The sequence below is a fragment of the Theropithecus gelada genome, chromosome 6, assembly GCF_003255815.1.
Source record: "Theropithecus gelada isolate Dixy chromosome 6, Tgel_1.0, whole genome shotgun sequence".
Classification (NCBI taxonomy): Eukaryota; Metazoa; Chordata; class Mammalia; order Primates; family Cercopithecidae; genus Theropithecus; species Theropithecus gelada.
The window spans coordinates 124,711,579-124,732,548 of record NC_037673.1 but is presented as its reverse complement, the minus strand read 5'-3'; the positions used below and the strand labels follow the sequence as shown (position 1 = coordinate 124,732,548).

At 38.6% G+C, this 20,970-nt stretch overlaps 1 protein-coding gene across 1 annotated transcript in view; it reads left to right on the top strand.

Annotated features, from left to right (window-relative positions):
- FBN2 (fibrillin 2) overlaps positions 1–15,325 on the top strand; it is a 270,471-nt gene extending 255,146 nt beyond the window's left edge. Inside the window, exons 60-65 of the mRNA XM_025388372.1 lie at positions 91–207; positions 807–935; positions 2,655–2,774; positions 9,634–9,865; positions 11,379–11,550; positions 13,542–15,325. Coding sequence (XP_025244157.1) covers positions 91–207; positions 807–935; positions 2,655–2,774; positions 9,634–9,865; positions 11,379–11,550; positions 13,542–13,916 — 1,145 coding nt within the window. The 3' untranslated portion in view covers positions 13,917–15,325. The remainder of the gene's footprint in view (positions 1–90; positions 208–806; positions 936–2,654; positions 2,775–9,633; positions 9,866–11,378; positions 11,551–13,541) is intronic.
- The last annotated feature ends 5,645 nt before the right edge of the window (positions 15,326–20,970 follow it).

Genomic DNA, 20,970 nt, shown 5'->3' with positions numbered 1-20,970 from the left:
TGGAGCATGTGCATCTCCTGTGACTTCACAAGAAAGGAAACATAGCCAGATAATCTACTGTGGTTTTCATTGGCTTCTCTCTAATTTCAGACCTTGATGAATGTCAAACCAAACAGCATAACTGCCAGTTCCTCTGTGTCAACACCCTGGGGGGGTTTACCTGTAAATGTCCACCTGGTTTCACACAGCATCACACTGCTTGTATCGGTAAGACAGGATTACAAATGATAAATTTTACAAACTTCCAGTAAATGCATAAAAATTGTATTTAAAATTATAAACAGAAGAATGTCCTGGTACTTATATTCATAACCAGTACCCCATAATGAGTGGTCTAAAGAAGTTGCTCATAATATAGATATTTTCAAGAACAATATCCAAAGGGGGAAAAAAAGGCCTTTGTAGTCCAAGCACATACACAGTAGCCATATTTCAAGCAGTGCCTTTATATCACATTCTCAATATAACCATGGTGTTCAAACAAAGTATGATTGAAGGCTCCCTGTAATTTAGAACATGTTAACAAACACACTGAGCTTTTATTTTAGAAGACACATGTTAAGGAACTTTCCGTCAGTGTGCCCTCAATCACCCCAAAATATGCTCTCATCTCAAACCTCTTGAAATACACTGTTTCTTACCACTTTTGTCTTTAATATGATAGTGAATTTTGGTATAAATTTTCCTAAAATGCCATTTTCACATCATGAAACTTAGGTTTTCATATATTGCTTTTTACTTCACATGAAATTTAAGACATGTCATAATTGGAAAGTTTGACGCTCTGCTTCTTGATGCTTTGCCAGACAACAACGAATGTGGGTCTCAGCCTTCGCTTTGTGGAGCGAAGGGAATCTGTCAAAACACTCCAGGCAGTTTCAGCTGCGAATGCCAAAGAGGGTTCTCCCTTGATGCCACCGGACTGAACTGTGAAGGTTAGTTGATTTGCTCAAAAATTCTTAGTCTAGTAACAGTAAACCATATATATTTTTAACTTCCAAGACACTCAGTGAGAAATTGGGATAATCTCAAAAAAAAAGAAAAAAAAATAGTATTGAACAAAATGGACCCAGCAACTGATTCCTGGTCATAAATTTCTATGTATCACTTTGGGGACAGAGGGAAACTTAGATGCAGTAAAACAAAAATTCTGTGATTATGAATTGACTTTTAAAGTAACTGTTGACTACTCATAGATCTGATAAAGAATTGAGTTGAAAAAGAATTCTGTGCATAATATGGTTTGCAGTAGTGTACAAGCATACCAGAAAAAAAAAATAGTTGACCTTTGTTCCATGATTCTTAAATGTATAAGAATTAAATATCAAAAGAATCTGTCATCATAGAGAATTGAACAAATGTAGTGAACATGCTAGGGTGAAATGATGGCTGTTTCTATTTTTTATGGCTCAAGCTCCTGCTTCACTCCTTCACTTTCCTACAGTGGACCTTGGTCTCCTCTGCAATAGCTATTTCCTGTAAAATCCAAGGGAACATTTAAGTGGGAACAAAATAAGAACATGCTTGCAGTTAAGAAAATTTCATATAGTTCTTCACTATTTATATTGCAAGTACTAGTGTATGACAAGAAAAATGCATTAGGATTAGTGTCTTATAAAACACCCATGCCAGGATTATGAGACTATATTTATTTCCCTTACATTCTTAGATCGTATTGCAATTTATAGTTTTCTTGATTTTAATCACCCTTTTAACATTAACTATTCTTAGAAATATATGATTTGGATCTCTAGAAGTATATTTAAAGTATTTAATTTGCTCTCTATAAGTCTTGTGGGACTTTTATATGTATCTCATTTTCAGCAAAGAAAAATTCAATGTTTAAAATGTCAATTTTAATATTTTATCTTTCAAATCATTGACACATTGAAAGTATTCTGAACCTACAGCTGTTTGCCACATGCAAGTTCAGCCTGTGACCATCCCCATAAGATACCATTTATTAATTATCCATGTAAATTTGTTACACACCTCAGACATGCCAATTTTGTTTTACTCTTTATGGATAGATTTCAAAGATTCGGTTGTCATTCCAAAAGAGCATGCATAAATAAACAAAGAAATTATTCCACATGTATAATACACCACATCTTGTCTAAAAATAACACATTTAAATACTTAAGAGGGATTTGCATCTAATTAATCTTGAATGGTAATAAAAATTTTTACTTGCAATAGAATTATACTTTTTAGGTATCTCTGTAATGCTTCTATCCTCCCCAAAATGAGGATTATATCTCAGTTACTTTCGAACTTACTGAAACATGCAATGCAAATATATTTTTATATATATGATTTACCAAATAAATCATACCATATGCAGTTAATTAGTTCAAAAAGCACAACATTTGTGGTGGCTGTGGTTGACTTGCTGAAATTGAGATGTTACTTAGAGCACTGACGTGCCGTGGTCTGGTGGAGAGCAGAAGAATGAGGTGGTCTCTTATCTCAGAACTCTTCCTCGCACCACCACTGACTAATAATCATGTGACCTGGAAAAATGACAGACTCTCTGTGTGTCACGTCTTGTGTGTTTGTTCCCATGATAACAGTTACCCCAGGTTTCGTTTGGAGTGCATTTAAAAATAGTAGAAGAAAGTGACATGAACGTTTTGCCGGGCTTGTTTTTGCAGATGTTGATGAATGTGATGGGAACCACAGGTGCCAACACGGCTGCCAGAACATCCTGGGTGGCTACAGATGTGGCTGCCCCCAAGGCTACATCCAGCACTACCAGTGGAATCAGTGTGTCGGTGAGTGCACTTTTCTTCCTGAAAGTATCTCTGAATAAGATGAACAAATTGTGAGGGTTGAGATTTCAGTATAGCCTTTGAATTTTAGACTTTAAAACCAGGCCTTGAGACTGATGCATGGGGACTCATTCTGCTAGTGTGTATGTTTGAAAATATCTACAATAAAAAGTTTGTTTTTAAGTACATAAACGTTAACTAGAGGTTTCTTCATTTTAAATTTCTGCTAATTTTAAGTTTCTGAAGATGATGTTAAGAATCACCATCTTTGTTTGCCAAGGTCAGCCACTTTTTTGTCTGTAATTTGATATCTTTAGATTTCCCATCCATTCCCCTCATACGAATCTAAAGGAATTCACGTCAACTTAATGAGGACAGTCCATGTGTGCTCTCCTGTCACATAGATTTAATAAAGGATGGGAAGTGTTTTAAGGTCAAAAAAGTACCTACTTATAGCAAATGCTGTTGGCAACTCTAGACAGAAGTGTTTGTAAAATAAAATACATGGGCTCTCAGCTCTGTTCCTTGCATTGATAATAGTCACTGAAATTCTCCTTTTAAGGAGCGATTGATCAAAGAGAACATTATTCTCTACTTGAATAGCCAGCTGACTTACTTAGCATATGCCTAATTTCTTTGCTCCATTTGGATGCCCTTCACAGACCCTCCAACCAACACATTTTGACGCTAGATGCTGCCATAACCGAGCAGAAAGGGGCACTGGGGTCCTTCAGAGAAATACCAGGGTGCTTCCTGTTTCTGTGTAGTAATTCAAATTACTTCCCAGGTTATTCACATATTGAATTATTGTGATCCACTAGATAAATTAGTCTTATTGTATCATTTGTGGTCCTCTCAAAAGAAATTTCTAATGACAGCTTAGTGAATTAAGAACAAAAAAATCAAGATAAATTTCAGTGGAGAGAAAATCATGCCAGGTCAAAGACAGACGCTTTACCACACCACGAATATACACTCATAGGAGGAAATGCAGAAACCAGTAAGTGATCAAAAGTTAAAGACAAGACAGTTTCAAAAAATTATTAAAATTACCAGTTAGGCAGTCAATCAAAATAACTTGATAAATTTAATTCACTTTTTTTCCTCTTCAGAGAAAAAAGAATGTTGCAGAACTCCTTATCCCCAGATTTATTGATTCATAAACAAAGGCAAAGTCTTTAGAATATCAGGAACAATATTTTTTACATAGCTATTAAAATAATGTAAAACATTCTATAGGTTGCCTGTCCACTCTGATGATAGTTTATTTTGCTGTGCAGAAGCTCTTTAATTTAATTAGATCCCAGTTGTCAATTTTGGCTTTATTGCAATTGCTTTTGATGTTTTCATCATGAAGTCTTTGCCCATGCCTATGTCCTGAATGGTATTGCCAAGGTTTTCTTCTGGGAATTTTTTTTTTTTTTTTTAAGACGGAATCTCGCCCTGTTGCCCAGGCTGAAGTGCAGTGGCATGATCTCGGCTCACTACAGCCTCCACCTCCCAGGGTTCAAGTGATTTTCCTGCCTCAGCCTCCTGAGTAGCTGGGATTACAGGAGTCTGCCACAATTCCCAGCTAATTTTTTGTATTTTTAGTAGAGACAGGGTTTCACCACGTTGGCCAGGCTTGTCTTGAACTCCTGACCTCAGGTGATCCACCCGCCGGAGCCTCCCAAAGTGCTGGGATTACAAGCATGAGCCCGGCCTCATGCCCTGCCTCTTCTAGAGATTTTATGGTTTGCGGTTTTACTTTAAGTCTTTAATCCATATTGAGTTAATTTTTGTATAAGGTGTAAGGAAGGGGTCCAGTTTTAGTTTTTTGCATATGGCTAGCCAGCTTTCCCAGCATCATTTACTGAATAGGAGATCCTTTCCCCATTGCTTGTTTTTGTCAGGTTTGTCAAAGATCAGATGGTTGTAGATGTGTGGTTTTACTTCTGAGGTCTCTGTTCTGTGCCATTGGTCTATATGTCTGCTTTGGTACCAGTACCATGCTGTTTTGGTTACTTTAGCGTTATTGTATACTTTGAATCCATCTGGTCCTGAGCTTTTTTTTGGTTGTTAGGCTATTCATTACTGCCTCAAATTTAGAACTTGTTATTGGCCTATTCGCGGATTTGACTTCTTCCTGGTTTAGTCTTGAGAGGGTGTATGGTCCAGGAAATTATCCATTTCTTCTAGATTTCCTAGTTTATTTGCATAGAGATGTTTATAGTATTCTCTGATGGTAGTCTGTATTTCAGTGGGATCAGTGGTGATATCCCTTTTATCATTTTTTTTATTGTGTCTATTTGATTCTTCTCTGTTCTTTATTAGTCTGGCTAGTGGTCTATTTTGTTATTTTTTTCAAAAAGCCAGCTCCTGGATTCATTGATTTTCTTGGAGGGTTTTCCATGTCTCTGTATCTTTCAATTCTGCTCTCAGTTATTTCTTGTCTTCTGTTAGCTTTTGGATTAGCTTGCTCTTGCTTCTCTAGCTCTTTTAATTATGATGTTAGGGTGTCGACTTGAGATCTTTCTAGCCTTCTGATGTGGGCATTTTAGTGCTATAAATTTCCCTTAAACACTGCTTTAGCTGTGGCCCAGATATTCTGGTACATTGTCTGTTTGTTCTCATTGGTTTCAAAGAACTAAAAAGCTTCTACACAGCAGAAGAACTATCATCAGAGTGAACAGGCAACCTGTAGAATGGAAGAAAATGTTTGCAATCTACCCATCTAACACAGGTCTAATATCCAGAATCTGCAAGGAACTTTCTGACACAGGTCTAATATCCAGAATCTGCAAGGAACTTAAACACATTTGTGAGAAAAATACAAACAACCCCATCAAAAAGTGGGCAAAGGATATGAACAGACACTTCTCAAAAAAGGACATTTATGCGGCCAACAAACATATGAAAAAAAGCTCAACATCACTGATTATTAGAGAAATGCAAATCAAAACCACAATGAGATACCATCTCATGCCAGTCAGAATGGCAATTATTAAAAAGTCAAGAAACAATAGATGATGGTGAGGCTGTGGAGAAACAGGAAAACTTTTATACTGTTGGTGGGAATGGAAATTAGTTCAACCATTGTTGAAGACAGTGTGGTGATTCCTCAAGGATCTAGAACCAGAAATACCATTTGACCCAGCAATCCCATTACTGGGTATATACCTACAGGAATATAAATCATTCTACTATGAAGACACATGCACATATATGTCTATTGCAGCACTATTTACAATAGCAAAGTCTTGGAACCAACTCAAATGCCCATCCATGATAGACTGGATAAAGAAAATGTGGTACATATATACCATGGAATACTATGCAGCCATAAAAAGGAATGAGAGTATGTCCTTTGCAGCGACATGGGTGAATCTGGAAGCCATTATCCTCTGCAAACTAACACAGGAACAGAAAACCAAACACCACATGTTCTCAGTCATAAGTGGGAGTTAAACAGTGAGAACACATAAACACGGAAAGGAAGGGAATAAACACATGGTGGGGCCTTTTAGGGGGTGGGGGGCAAGGGGAGGGAACCTAGAGGATGGGTCAATAGGTGCAGCACAGCACCATGGCACACTTACAGGTATGTAACCAACCTGCACGTTCTGCACATGTATCCTGGAACTTAAAGTAAAATTTAAATAAATAAATAAAATAATTATATAAAACAATTTTATTATATTGCAATATTTATAAAATATGAAGCCCACCACTTTAGTAAATACCATGGACTTCTTGGTTAATTCCATAGACCTTAATCCAAAAGAATGATTCTCTAGTATTTCATATTGTGACAGCTTAAACAGAATTTTTTTTAAGGAGAACATAAGGAGAAATAGGAACATGCATGGAGTGCCAATTTAATTTCAAAGTTTTTCAGTTTCCTGAAGTTTTTGTTTCTAAACATGTAGCACAAAACTAGCTGCACAGGTTTCTGCTAAATGTGGAAGCTCTGTTTAAAATAGTCTGACTTAAAATCAAGATGGTGTGATGTATCCAATTCCCCTTTATGAAATCCTGGGGTGGGCACTTTGACAAGGTAGTCACCCCCAGAGCAGCTCGTACTGGAGTCCAGCCAGAAGTCTGTTTGCCTTCTAATCAGGAGAAACTCCATGAGTAGAGGAATAAATGGTTTCAAAGATGAGTCTAAAACTAAAACTACATGAGCAGATATCCCTAATTGCAGGTATTAATTTGTAAGCTTGTTCTACTAAAATGGGTACCTCTATGCAGCAGGTGCCTAGGTACGACACATCAGGGATTTATTTCAACAGATTCTAGATTCTTCTGGGCAGCGTTGAGGAATCCAGCTTGTCTCTGATAAAATTGCTGACTTTCTTCCCTTGAATTCATGTAATGCCATTGGATTTTTAACTCAAATATATGGCAGAAATAGGGTGAAATACCCCTTCAGGAAACTAATAAAAGCAACAAGTTAGCAAAAGAAAAAGAATTAGTACAAAACGCAAATTAAAAAGCCACAAACATTTTTTATCTGTCACTACTTGTGTGAATATCTTCAGCCATTCATGTGATTGATGGGGGAATACAGAAGGAAGCATTTCAGACAGATTTCCTCAGGGCAGCTTGTCAGTGGTCAACACTGTTAGTCAATGCATCAGATAGTTTAAACCAGCAAAATTGTAAACCTATTATGTTACTAAACTTACCACCAGTTGGAGAAGAATGAAAGTTCTTTGAAAGTGTTAATGCTGAAAAAAGCTTTCAATTCAAACTAACACTTCAGGGAGTTTCCTGCCAGTTGTCACAGATAATTCACAACATTCTGGTAGATAGAGTGTACAGATGTAGGGAACATTCTCAACTATTTATAAGCATTAGAGTTATTCCAATACAATTATTCAGAATTGGAAATATGTAAATATTAACATTTGCATATGAAGAAAAATTATGTGTTCAAATATGAAGACTTTGTGTTTTAGTATTAGTAACTTCCAGTTGCTTCTATAGCCTGTTCACAATAATTCACACATGTTTTAGTGAGGCTTGAATCAGTTCAAACTATGTGTCAGACAGGAATATATTTATTTAAGTCTATAAATTTTAATCATGATACACATTTATAGAATATAAATATGAGATATCATGGTGCTTGCAAAAATGTTACATATTTTTAAATATTCTTGTAAGTGATATGTTTAAATGTAATTTATTCAGTTAATTATTTTTGCCTGGTAATTTTTCTTCCTAACACAATGTCTAATGGTATATTCATGGCAGGATCATTTTATTAAATTGTAATCTAATTTAGATTCCCTGTTAGGAGAGAAACACTGCATAGGAATGTCAGATCTAATTATAAAAGCAGATGAGCCTTTGTGGCAGAATTCCAAGTCTCTTGTATATAGAAATAAAATAGCAGTTACAGTTACATCATATGTAGCCAAGTTACTGAGAATTTATTTATTGTATCTGCATTCTTCCCCTGCCATAAAGGCTAAGAATTTTCACATATTAGATAATCAGCATCTTTTATATTCAGTGATTAAGAAACCTACATTTAGTGGTCTCCTTTAATTCTGAGACTATCAGAATCATGATACAAAAATGTACCTAATAACATCTACCCTTTGAGTAACTTCTGTCCTATACTTAACGAAGTTTAATTTCCTGTCTGGGAGGCCTCTTCACTGAGAGCCCGTGTGCATCCTCCAGATCTCACTGAGCTGCTGCAGATCCCTCGCTTCCCCACTAGGTCCTGTGTCCTCCGCGCACGCCTACTTGCACATGGGCCTGTTTCCCTACGTGGGCTGAAATATATGCTTGTCACATATTAGGTAAACAGACACTCTTTGCTCCACATGGAGTCACAAGAATTGAAAGAATTCCATGGAACAGATGTGATTTGTTCCCAGGGTGAAATTTGGATTATAAAAAAAGCCCAAAGAAGTCAAGCCGCATGCTGTATATCAACCAGACAGTTAAGGCAAAATTATAATCTCCGAAGTTGAAAGCATAATCAGACTTTGATTTTGTGAAAATGATAATAGCAACTGAAAGTATAACCTATAATTATCCTGCTACCAGGTATTTATAGTATAATGTTAGTCATTAAGTGAGTAAAAGCTATGTGCTGGCTGATAGCTGGATGCAAACCTGCCTCAGAAGGCGCAGTCTGCACCCAGTGAGTTCTCAAGCATTTTAAACTGAACTAGTTGTTAGTTCAATTGATTTAATTAAATAGTGTTGATTTCCATTGTTTTCATTTAGGGTTTATGCATTTTTTTTTTATGCTTTCTCCTCCTATATAATGAAGGTTTGGGGAATTGCTGGGGGAATGGATACAAATACTTACCGGGATTTTTAAAAATTGATATATCATAAACTTCTCCCTTTTAAAGTGTACAGGTAAATGGGTTTGTAGATTCTCACAAAGGTACGCAGTCATCGATACTACCCGTTTCAGAATATTCTCATCACCTCCAAAAGACACACGGTATCCAAGAGCGGTCATTTCCCATTTCTCCCCCACCGACAGGCCCTGGCAATTCATTTTCTCTCTATCTCTAAGGATTTGCCTAAAATATAGGCTTTTGAAGTAACCTTCTGTTAAGAGAATAGAAGAGTTATTCACTAGGCAAACTGCAAATATCTGTCCCCAAGGGCTGCAGACATATTTAGAAACAGTACAAACAGAAAAGAGCAAAGCAAGGGTTTTTTAAAGCCACAATTTAGGGGAATTATTTTCATTAATATGCTTTGCAAATCAGTCGTCAGAATAAGATAAAATACCGTGTTAGAGTTATTTCTGCCATAAAATCACAGGCACTTGAGACTCCAGACTTGTTCACATTTTGCTCTTGCCGGCTTCCCCGTGTAAGAGTTTCTTTCTTCGTTTCACTAGATGAGAATGAATGCTCCAATCCCAATGCCTGTGGCTCTGCTTCCTGCTACAATACCCTGGGGAGTTACAAGTGCGCCTGCCCCTCAGGTTTCTCCTTCGACCAGTTCTCCAGTGCCTGCCACGACGTGAATGAGTGCTCATCCTCCAAGAACCCCTGCAATTACGGCTGCTCCAACACGGAGGGGGGCTACCTCTGTGGCTGCCCCCCTGGGTACTACCGAGTGGGACAAGGGTAAGGTGGCCTTCAGCCTCACCACCCAGAGGAACACATGGTTCCTGAGTGAGTTCAGGCCACCCACCACTGCAGGGGAGAGTACAGTGTCTAAAAACCAAGCCGCAGAACCATTGATTAGAGCTCTTAGGGTATGCAGATAAACACCAAGAAAGCACACATGGACTGTGCTCAGGGTATAGGATTACTTCCTTTGCGATGAGCATAAAACTTGAATTTGTATGTAAATATCACTCTTTGCTCCTGTTATTAAGGGCGTGAATTGATTCAATCTAACCCAAGGCCAGAGACAAGCAGACGTTTAAAAATCCGGCTCACATGTTGCCATGGATACCTGGCTGTGAGGTAGAAGCGGAAATGGCCTTGCCACAGGTTCTTCTACAATTTCTGGAAGGTGCTAGCACAGTGATCACTCAGGAAGGAGTTTGTCCCTTTCTTTGCTCAGGTGGATTTTCTGTTGCACAGAGAGAGGATGGTTCCTAGTTTGATGTGGTGCCACTCAGCACAGGCCCGGCCCACAAGACAGGCTTCCCTCCAACTAGGCACACAGTCTCAAGTTCCAAGGGCTGTGGCCTAGGTGCTGGCCATTTGCATCCTTCCAGGAAGGCTGTGGTGCTCAGTGACAAAGAAGATGGGCATTTAGAGGTCAGTCCAGGTTGCCTTCTTTGAAAGGAGCATTGTGCAAGGCAGGGACTAAAAGGAATGGGCCAAGTCTGTCCAACAATAGTGTATGACAATACTTAAAACAAAAGGCTTGGTCTAGACAAAGGTCATTTAGAGCCAATTCATTGACTCACTAACCAAAATACAAGTTCAGAAATCTCAGTTTTTAAAGCAGGGAGCTTTGTTACAAGCAGCAAATACAGGTTTCAGGCCCCTGAAACAATGGAACCTCTCTTAGTGTTCTCTTTGGAAATTCATACCTTGCTTTTACCTTCTGGAGTTAATTATGCTCAGTACTTCAGTCTAATTAGGATTGAAAATTGGGGAAGCACGGGGCTCACCCTCAGGAGAATTTTGCTGTGTCAAAATAAGGGAAAATTTTATCTATTGTGTGTTAAAGAATTATAGGGGATGGTGGCTAATCCCTGTAATCCCAGTACTTTGGGAGTCTGAGGTAAGAGGATCACTTGAAGGCAGAAGTTGGAGACCAGCCAGGGCAACATAGCAAGACCCTATCTCAACAAAACATTAAAATTTTAAAAAATTAGCTGGATGTGGTGGTGTGTGCCTATTGTCCCTGCTAATTTGGAGGCTGAGGCAGGAGGAGCTCTTGAGCCCAGAAGTTCGAGGCTGCAGTGAGCAAGATCGTGCCACTGTACTCCAGCTTGGGGAACAGAGCAAGACCTTGTCTCTAAAAGAAAAAGAGTTGCAAAGAGTATTAGGGTTTTATGTTTATGGCTTTAGAGTTTGCTCTTTTGGTTTCGTGTTTCTGAAGAATCTGCTCTACCACTGGAAAACTATGGTCAAAGTCAGTGATAAAATCTAACAATACTTTGCTTTTTGCAAATAGCCACTGTGTCTCAGGAATGGGATTTAACAAGGGGCAGTACCTGTCACTAGATACAGAGGTCGATGAGGAAAATGCTCTGTCCCCAGAAGCATGCTACGAGTGCAAAATCAATGGCTATTCTAAGAAAGACAGCAGGCAGAAGAGAAGTATTCATGAACCTGGTCCCACTGCTGTGAGTACATCCCACTTTGTGTTGCCACAAAATTTTATCCATATGGAGTCATGTAAACAGTGCAGTTCATGTCGTTTTCAGCCTCATTCAAGTTAATCATACCTTGAATTTAATGGATAAATTAATGGACCCAGTATGGAAAAGACAAGTACATTAAAATGATTGAATTGTTAGATCAAAACACAAAGCTTGGGAGAAAAAACGTTTTAAGATTCACAGTTTCAGAGCATTTTCTCTTGTTGTCGTTTTTGATTTATGCGAGAGGGTATGTCCATCTAGGAAAGAGTTATTTTTGCATGATTCAAAAAATGAAATTATTTTTAATTTGTTCAGTTCTGTTTTATAAATGCATAGCATACAAGACTGATTTTAATTTTCACTAGGAAAACCAAGTAGGTCTCATATTCTTTGATTTATTTATAAGACAGCTCTTCCTGCATTAAAAACTTTTGTCTTCCAAATCACTTGTATTCTTTAAGGAACTGAAGTTGGAAATTGCCTGCCGCTGGTATTTCCTTTCCCTAATGGCATTTTGGCAGTGTTTAAAGGGGTGGGCTGCAAACTACCTGGTTTTGGACATAATTCTCTGGCCCTCCCTATCTATTACCTCTGTTACATAGGGTGTGTTTATTTAACTTCTCTCAGCCTCAGTTTTTTCACCTGTAAAATGGGACTAATACTTACCTCTGAAGGCTGATGGAAGGGTTAATTGAATTGAAACACGTGAACTGCCTGGAACAATGCCTGACATATATAACCCACGTGTTCAGTTCCTGTCAGTGATGAATATCTCATATCTAGAGGTCTTGATGATTTTCCCAAAGATCTGAGACAGCATGAGGTCATCACTCACCACTCTTTGCAGTTAATATGACTGAGAAATTACCCCACCAAAAAACCTAATCAACAACTAGCTGGCTGTGTGAATTGAACAACTTGCTTCAGTTTTATGGGCCTTAGAAACTTTGTCTATATGACCTGACTTCTCTAGCCAAAAAGTTTATGATGCTATTTTATAATAATAAATAAGTCAGTGTTACATTTACCTTAAGTTGACTAAGATACCCAACTGATGTTTAAGCTATTTTATAATAATAAATAAGTCAGTGTTACATTTACCTTAAGTTGACTAAGATACCCAACTGATGTTTAAGTTTGACAGTTGAGATATTCATCAAGTTCCCAAACTACAAATCCAGAAGTTCTGCTTATAAACTTTCCCATTGGGGTACTGGGATATAATCCTGCCTGAACACTGATGGGCACTTCTGGGTCACCATTGCCAAGCTCTTACTTAGCAGGTACCCAATCAAAGCACTGTGGGTTTTATCCTATCTTACCTAAATATCATTTGTACCCCTCCCAACCCTCTGAGCAAAAGTCAGACTTGGTTTATCTGGGCCCTGCCCCACTGGCTTTTACCAAAGATGCTGGTTCGAACTGGAGCCCTGAGAACTCTGCAGATCACTCACTCTACGTACCTCTGATAGCTCCCAGTAAACTCACTCATCATTCACTTACCTTACAAATCAAAGCTCAGCCTTCAGCCAGAAGATTCCCCTGGGCGCAGTCCCTGCTGATGCCCAACAGCAGTACTTCTCATTTTGACTTCAGAAAAAAAAGAAAAATCATTACCTAAATTTTCTTTTATAAAAATTATTAATTAGCACAATATTTCATAAACTCATCAAAAAATCTTGAAATGTGAACACTCTGTAGGCCCAGTCCTGTAACTTTAATTACCTCGTTAAGGCTGAGTGAGAAGTCATAAAGATTTACAGGGCATTCTCGATGGAATTGGCCTTTTCTTCCAACTGACAAAAATGTACAATAGCCTCTTTCACAGCCACTGCTGGTAAGGAGAGTGCAGAAAGCGGGAGTGGGAAGCCACAGCCTGTCCTTGTGACCAAAACCCCTGCAGCTGATCTCTTTCTAGTCCTCTGCTTGTGCTGTAGAAGCTTGTCCCAAATCATTTCCTGTTCTTCCTCCAGGTTGAACAGATCAGCCTAGAGAGTGTCGACATGGACAGCCCCGTCAACATGAAGTTCAACCTCTCCCACCTCGGCTCTAAGGAGCACATCCTGGAGCTAAGGCCCGCCATCCAGCCCCTCAACAACCACATCCGTTATGTCATCTCTCAAGGGAATGATGATGGCGTCTTCCGCATCCACCAAAGAAATGGGCTCAGCTACTTGCACACGGCCAAGAAGAAGCTCATGCCCGGCACGTACACACTGGAAATCACTAGCGTCCCTCTCTATAAGAAGAAGGAGCTTAAGAAACTGGAAGAGAGCAATGAGGATGACTACCTCCTAGGGGAGCTTGGGGAGGCTCTCAGAATGAGGCTGCAGATTCAGCTCTATTAACCCTTCACAGACTTGGGCCCAGGCTCAAATCCTAGCACAGCCAGTCTGCAAGAAGCATTTGAAAAGTCAAGGACTAATTTTAAAGAGGAAAAATAATAATAACTCTGTTTCTTTCCTCCCTGACTTAGACTTTGAATGTTGACCCTCACAGGGAGGGATAATTTAGACTCTGGTATGGCCAAAGATTTGAGCACAAAGGCAACCGTGGTTACTGTATTTTTTATATAACTTCATTTTAAAATATATTAAAAGAAACCTAAATGTTCAAGATATCAGCATATGGCACTAAATGCACAAAAATAATGTGAGCTTTTTTTTTTTTTCCTGTTAGCAGTCTGTAACACTTTGGGTATTTTGCTATAGTTGCTAATTAAAAAAATATAGATGTTTATTTATTTTTAATGCAGTAATATATGGAGAAATGAACAAACTATGTAAACAAAAAGGGAAACTCACTTGTTTTTCTTTAGATTTATAAATTTGAGCTATTTCTTTTAGAGGTGCTTTTTAAAAATCCAATAGATACAAGAGATGTTTCCTTTGGTTTTCTGCCAGTCATCCAGCTGATACACACCTGATGATTTTAAAGAAAGCCACACAGAGCTGAATGGGCAGTGTAATCAATAATTTAAAAGACATGAATGTCATTAGATCCTTTATAACGTAGATCGAAGCCAAAGCAGCTCATTTGTGACAACATTTCACATCACCAGACACACCAGGCAACAGAAGATGAAGCACAACCACTGTAGCAAAATACCTTGACTGCTTGTGAGACCATTAGCATTGCAGGCCAAACCGTACTGTATTTCCTTCTCATAACCTCAAGGAACCACATGTGCTACCCACAACACCTCATTCTTACCCAGGGTGCGCTGCGTACTCATGGTACTGTAGGCAGCTGAAGAACCGCCGTTCCTTTGAAAGGGAACACCTGGCGTTCTGTAGTGTTTCGTGCTGTCTTAGACAATGGTGCATTTATTATGTTCAAGTTATTTCAGGATTGCCATATGTGCAAACAAATCATGCAGTGCAGCCAAGGAATATATGTTGTTGTTGTTGTTGTTGTTTTAAACCCATTTTTTTTTTTTAGAATTTTCATTAATACTGTAGTTATACACCATATGCCTCGTTTTATAGCCTATTGTGTATGAAAGATGTTTGTACAATGAATTGATGTTTAGTTTGCTTTAGTCATTTAAAAAGGTATTGTACCAGGACGTGCTATTAAGTGTACGTATCCATTATTCTTCTCAACCCAAGAACCTGTTCCCCTGGACCAGTGACCAAACCTCATATGTGAAATGGCCAAAGCACACGCAGACTCCCGGTTGTTCCTCTCAAACCTGTGCTGACCAAAGACGAATAACCAGTCATACCCAGTGTTTTGAGGTTTTATTGTTTTTTTTTTTTAAACTAAAAAATAAAAGGAACAGTGTAAATTTGTAATCAAGAGTTTGTGAGGAAAAGCTTATGGTTTTTGGTTTTGTTTGTTTTTGTAGGTCTATGTATCAAATATGACACTTTTCTTGCAATAAAGCTTATTTTGGGGTAATTTTCTGGCTGCAAATTTTATGAGACCACAACCCCTGTTGTATTTGTGGGAGGGGCTGGGAGCTTTGCCTGTGGGAACCTGTATTAAAGTAACAGACAAGAGAGCCAGACACACAGGAAAATAAAGGAATGCTGGCAAATCTGTGAAGCAAAGTCAACGTGTGTTCAACTGATGATTATGATTTGAAGTTACGTTCAAATAGAAGGACATAAAGTCATTTACTTCTGCATAAATTCTAAACTTCCTGGGACCCATCTTTCTGGAAACTTCAAAGAATTTCTTCACTTCATGCTAATGCCCCCTTAAAGTATCCATGAGGAAGTGAAACGTTCTTTTAGAGAATCTTACTTCTTTAAGGTAGAAATTTCCCGAACTCAAGTTTTTAATTTAAGGTAATAGTGGGCATACCCCAGGCCAAAAGGCATCTTCAAAAATAATCCAAATCTTATCTCTTAAAATGATGTATACTTTCTTCAGTGGAGAAATGGATAGATTTAACAAGTATTTAACATGAACTCTCTCTGATACACTGCTAAAACAAGCACAGAAATGTTTCCAAGACTCTTAGAGATTAATTTAATACATGGTTTAAGAATTTATGTGCTTAAATTTTTTATCCAAGGAATAAGTAAACAAGGAAATATTGTGACTGATCTTAATGCTGTTCTTTGCCAATCAGAAATTAGCTGCATGGAGTAAGAAAAGTATTTGCCTCAAGGCATCCTTTAAAACTTAACATGCGTATTCAGTTTCATCTGGCATCTATTACTGGTACAGCATGAGCACTGTAATATGAAATTACCTGGAACCAAATTTGACTCTAGCCTTGAGAGTTGAGCAACAACATTTAGTTTATCTTCAACTTGCTCCTAAAGATGTTTGAGAATCCACATCCTTTAGGTGCCTTACATAGAAGATCAAAAATTGATGAGGGGTTTACAGAGAATAATGACATAGAAGGAAATGACCACTGCAAGACACTCCCAGGAGGAAATGTCTCAGGTACCTTTGATAGCTTTGTTGCCATTTTCTTACTGTGAACACTGACACAATCACGATGAATTTGTCTTTCTCATAATGAACTGCTAATGATATTTTCTGCACTATTTTGTCATTCCCATGAATGTCCCATTTGCCCCAGAAACTACTCTGGCTAAGTTATAGAAAATCTTGCAGGAAAGTAAAGTGTGATATAAGCCCAGACATATAAACCAAATCCACTGGGCACATGCGTTAGTTAATAAGCAATAATTTGGTCTTTAGCTGACATGAATTCTTTTTCTATTTGTATTTAAATTTGGAGTTTTAAAAAATGTAGCTCTGTTTAGTACCTTTTGCTTTTGCTACTTACTTGTAGTAGATAAAATTTGGGTATTTTTGTGCGTGAACATTGAATAAAATTCAGGGACAAAACGTTTAGAGTTACACTAAATTCAAACATCTGCCTTTTTGCATTATCTAGGAATACTAAACAGGATAATTCATACAGTCTTTCTCTTTTAAATACTCTAGGGTTTTATTTTGCATTAATTGCCTTCCCGGTTCACAGAATAAACACTTGGGGTTGAGGATGGGAAATACGACAAAAAATTATAGAGCATCAGTCTACTGGAGTCCTACAAACATTTAAGGAAACAAGGTAATTCATATATCACATTGAAGCATATGAATTTGCTGTCATTTGGCCATGTTTCACCTACAAAATGGCAATTTTATGTGGTTCAATTTAATAGTTCAGAAATACGTTCTTCAAGAATAGACTAGAAATGTGAACATATCCTTTCTCTTCAAAAGACAGTAATCCATTCACTCCTTTCTATGCCATTGTTGGCTCATTTGTACTCCTAATTTACAGTAGTCCACAAGAAAATATACGCAATTTATTCAAACAACCACTCTTTTTCAAGCTCTAAAACACTGGAAAGAGTAAATCACACACCTTTGGGACGTCAATGGGATTATGGAAGCTGTTCAAAGACAAAGACAAGTCCATTGGGAAAGGCTGGAATATAGCATAGTGTTTTGTGGTTTTTTGTTTTTGTTTTTTCTTTTAAAAAGTAAAGGAAAAACTTGAGGAACTTTTACTTCTTGAGAGAGAAGAAAAGATGGAGATTCATTGCCACCCAACAGGAAGTAAGGGTGTCAACCATGTCTGCAATCTCATCCCAGCCTGAATATTGATTCCATTTTTTTTTTAAACACGCCTGCTTTCTCAAATAGATACAAAGCCATGGTTTTCTTGATCAACAGGAAGTACATGTTTCTGATCCCATGTCCTTTAAAATTATTTCAGTGTACAGAGCAGTGGAGTCCTAAAATACAATGTGAAGAAAGTTCTCTGAAAAGGAATTTGAAGAAAAGAGACTTTATTCCAGTGAATAGTTTGCAAACTGGGAAGATAACAGTTTCAGTGTAAAACAAAGGTGTGTTCCAGAAAACCGAAGATTCAGATTTTATAGCAAAAGGTCGTGCCCAGGTTCCCAATCATGTTCATTTATGCAAATGAAGTATTCAAAATTGCTTAGTTCTGACTGGTTGACACAGATGAGTCCTGATTTGTCAAAATAGCTGAGCCCTGATTGGCAGGGGGACAGGTGAGCTCTGGTTGGTTTCCAACTCCCAAACCCGAAGTCTCTGTCAAATGCTTCTTTCAAAGGGTTGATGGCAGCAGGGTTTCTGGCCACAGGTTATTTTGGCACCTATAAGGTATCCTTTCTGTGTCAGATGTTTTGCTAAGCTAAATTAAATGATGGGTGTTCATTAAATGTCTAGATCATTTCCAGGCAAGATGTAATTCCCTGTATGCCCTGGTCGACAGAAAGTGTGGATTACCCATGGATTCCCCATGACTAACTCAAGCGAGTTAAAACAGAACCAGGCAGCTGTGGCTGGGTGAAGGTCATGTACTTTGTGTTCTTAGAAAGATGTAAATGCACCTCCCTGACTATAATCAAGCCAAACCAGTTTCCGTCGTAGGTGCCAAGATAAACTGTGGTCGGACACATGATGCCTACTGGCCCTTTGAAAGGAGCAGCTGACTTCTGGTTTTGAGCTCATCTACCCTGGCCCATCAGGGCTCAGTTGTATTGACCAATCAGGACTCAATTGTGTTGACCAGTCAGAACAAGTTTGAATACTTTATTTGCAAAAATGGTCCTCATTGGGAACCTGAGTAGGATCTTTTGCTATTTCAAATCTGAACCTTCTCTTTGTGCTCTGAAACCACCTTCATGTTACACCAAAAGCTGCATCTTCACAGTTTGCAAATTATTACTGGAATAAAATCTCTCCTCCAAATTCCTTTTCAGAGAATTTTTATTCACATCGTTCAATTCAATTCAATCATTCAATTCACCCACTCAAGCAGTATTATCTTTTAGTTAAAAGAAATAAACTTTCAGCAGACCTGAATTTCAATTCCTTCTCCGTGGACAAGTTACATAACTTTTCTGAGACCTGGTTTCTTTCCTAGGATGATCTTTCCTTACACTGTGGCTGAGAGGGTTGAATGAGATAGTACAGGCAACGCCATTAGCATAGGGCCCAAGCAGATAGCACACATTCAGTAACTGTGAGCTGCTCTTCTTCCTCCTTCTACTCATCTTACTACCATCACTAGTAGAAGAATGAGCTCACATATCCACACAAAGCTCCTTTCTAAGCATGGCCTGGAACTACTGCTGTGTCATGGAATTGTAGGAACACATCCAGATAAATGGCAATCCGGAAAATTTTCTAAGTGGCCTGAACCTTTAGAAGTCCTGATGTGGTCATGAGCGTTTATCGTCTCTACATCACTCTGCCCTTAACAGAATTGTAGGCATGATAGGTCAAGCTACAAATGCAGCGGGAGCCCTCCCATCTATAGACCCCCAGGAAACGAACCAATAAGGAGAATATGGGCATCTGATCATCCCTTTGAGATGATTTAGTGTCGTTCAATGTTAGCACTAGAAAGGCTTTAGAGGGCCGGCACAGTGGCTCATGACTGTAATCCCAGCACTTGGGAGGTCAACACAGGTGGATCACTTGAGGCCAGGTATTCAAGACCAGCCTGGCCAACATGTGAAACCTCATCTTTACTAAAAATACAAAAAATAGCCGGGAATGGTGGCGGGTGCCTGTATCCTAACTACTCAGGAGGCTGAGGCAAGAGCATCGCTTGAACCTGGGAAGCGGAGGTTGCAGTGAGCTGAGATCACACCACTGCACTCCAGCCTGGGCAACAGAGTGAGTAAGACTCCATCTCAAAAGAAAAAAAGAAAGGCCTTTAGAAATCCAATCCTGTTTATAGGTTTACAAATGGGGAAAGTAAGGCCCAGAGTTGTAACACAGTTCATTGCAAAGCTAGTTTCTATCGAGGTGAGACAAGAATCCTGGTTGCCTAGTTGCAGTGTGGTTCTATTCATATTTCCACTACATGGTAAGCCTATTTGGATCTCTTTTAAACCCTAAGATATAGGCCAGTTCCCATGGTTTTGGCTCATCTTGAATCCAAAAATATTTTCCAAGCACGATTCAAGCACTGCTTTTTGTTTTGTCTCTCCCACTGTCTGTGTAACTGCTCCCAATCTCTTATAAACCAGAGATTTGTGTATGCACTGAAATGCCAAGATACTGGCTGCTACATAGTAGGCCCCACCCCAATCCTGTACTTCTGTAAATACATATTAGAGCCCTGGCTCTCAAAGGGTTAAATGTTTTATTTAAACCAGACCTTCAAAACTTTAAAAACACATACACATTTGTTTTACTAAGAATGCTTAAGGAAAGTACACTAGTTGCTTGTGTTGCTTAATTGTCATTTTTTTTCCCTTTTCCTGAGAGCCTAAAAACGATATTACTAGATTAAGTTGGCTTACTTTCGAAATAGCCAAGAACCAACGGCTCCCATTAGTCACCCCCATTAGGGCTGCAGCTTATATGTCAGGATGTAGTATAGACATTTTCCAGAAGAAAACAGGAAAAATGCTTTACATGATTTTTAGAGCAAGCTATAGGGAAAGTTAACATTAATAGCCTTTGCCAGACAACTACTGCTACATGTGTGAGTTCCATTAATGAAATAACAGTAGAAGCTGTGAATGGTCAGTTGCTAATAATCTGTAAAAAAAAAAAAAAAAAAAAAGTAGGCTTTTGGTATGCTTAAGTTGCCTGGGTTTCCGCCGTAAGGCCACCCCCTTCCTCCCACACTACCTGACCTCAGCTTCCCTACACTGATGGAACCTGCTCCTGTAGGAGTGGATTTAGAGCCTCAGGCTTGTGCATTTGTGATCTTCAGGCCTAAAGCAGGGTCCTAAGACCCATGACCGTGTACTAGAACTTGGGACTTCACCCTGTTATGAGCCTGTGTCTTAGTCATTCTGGTAAACTTCACAGAGCCAAGGACAGAAAATAATAAATGAATGAAGGGAGGGAGAGGATTTTGACTCTCTTCACAGTGAAGACCTATGGACCAACACAGGAAATTGGACCTTATCCAAGGAGCGGGTGGTATCA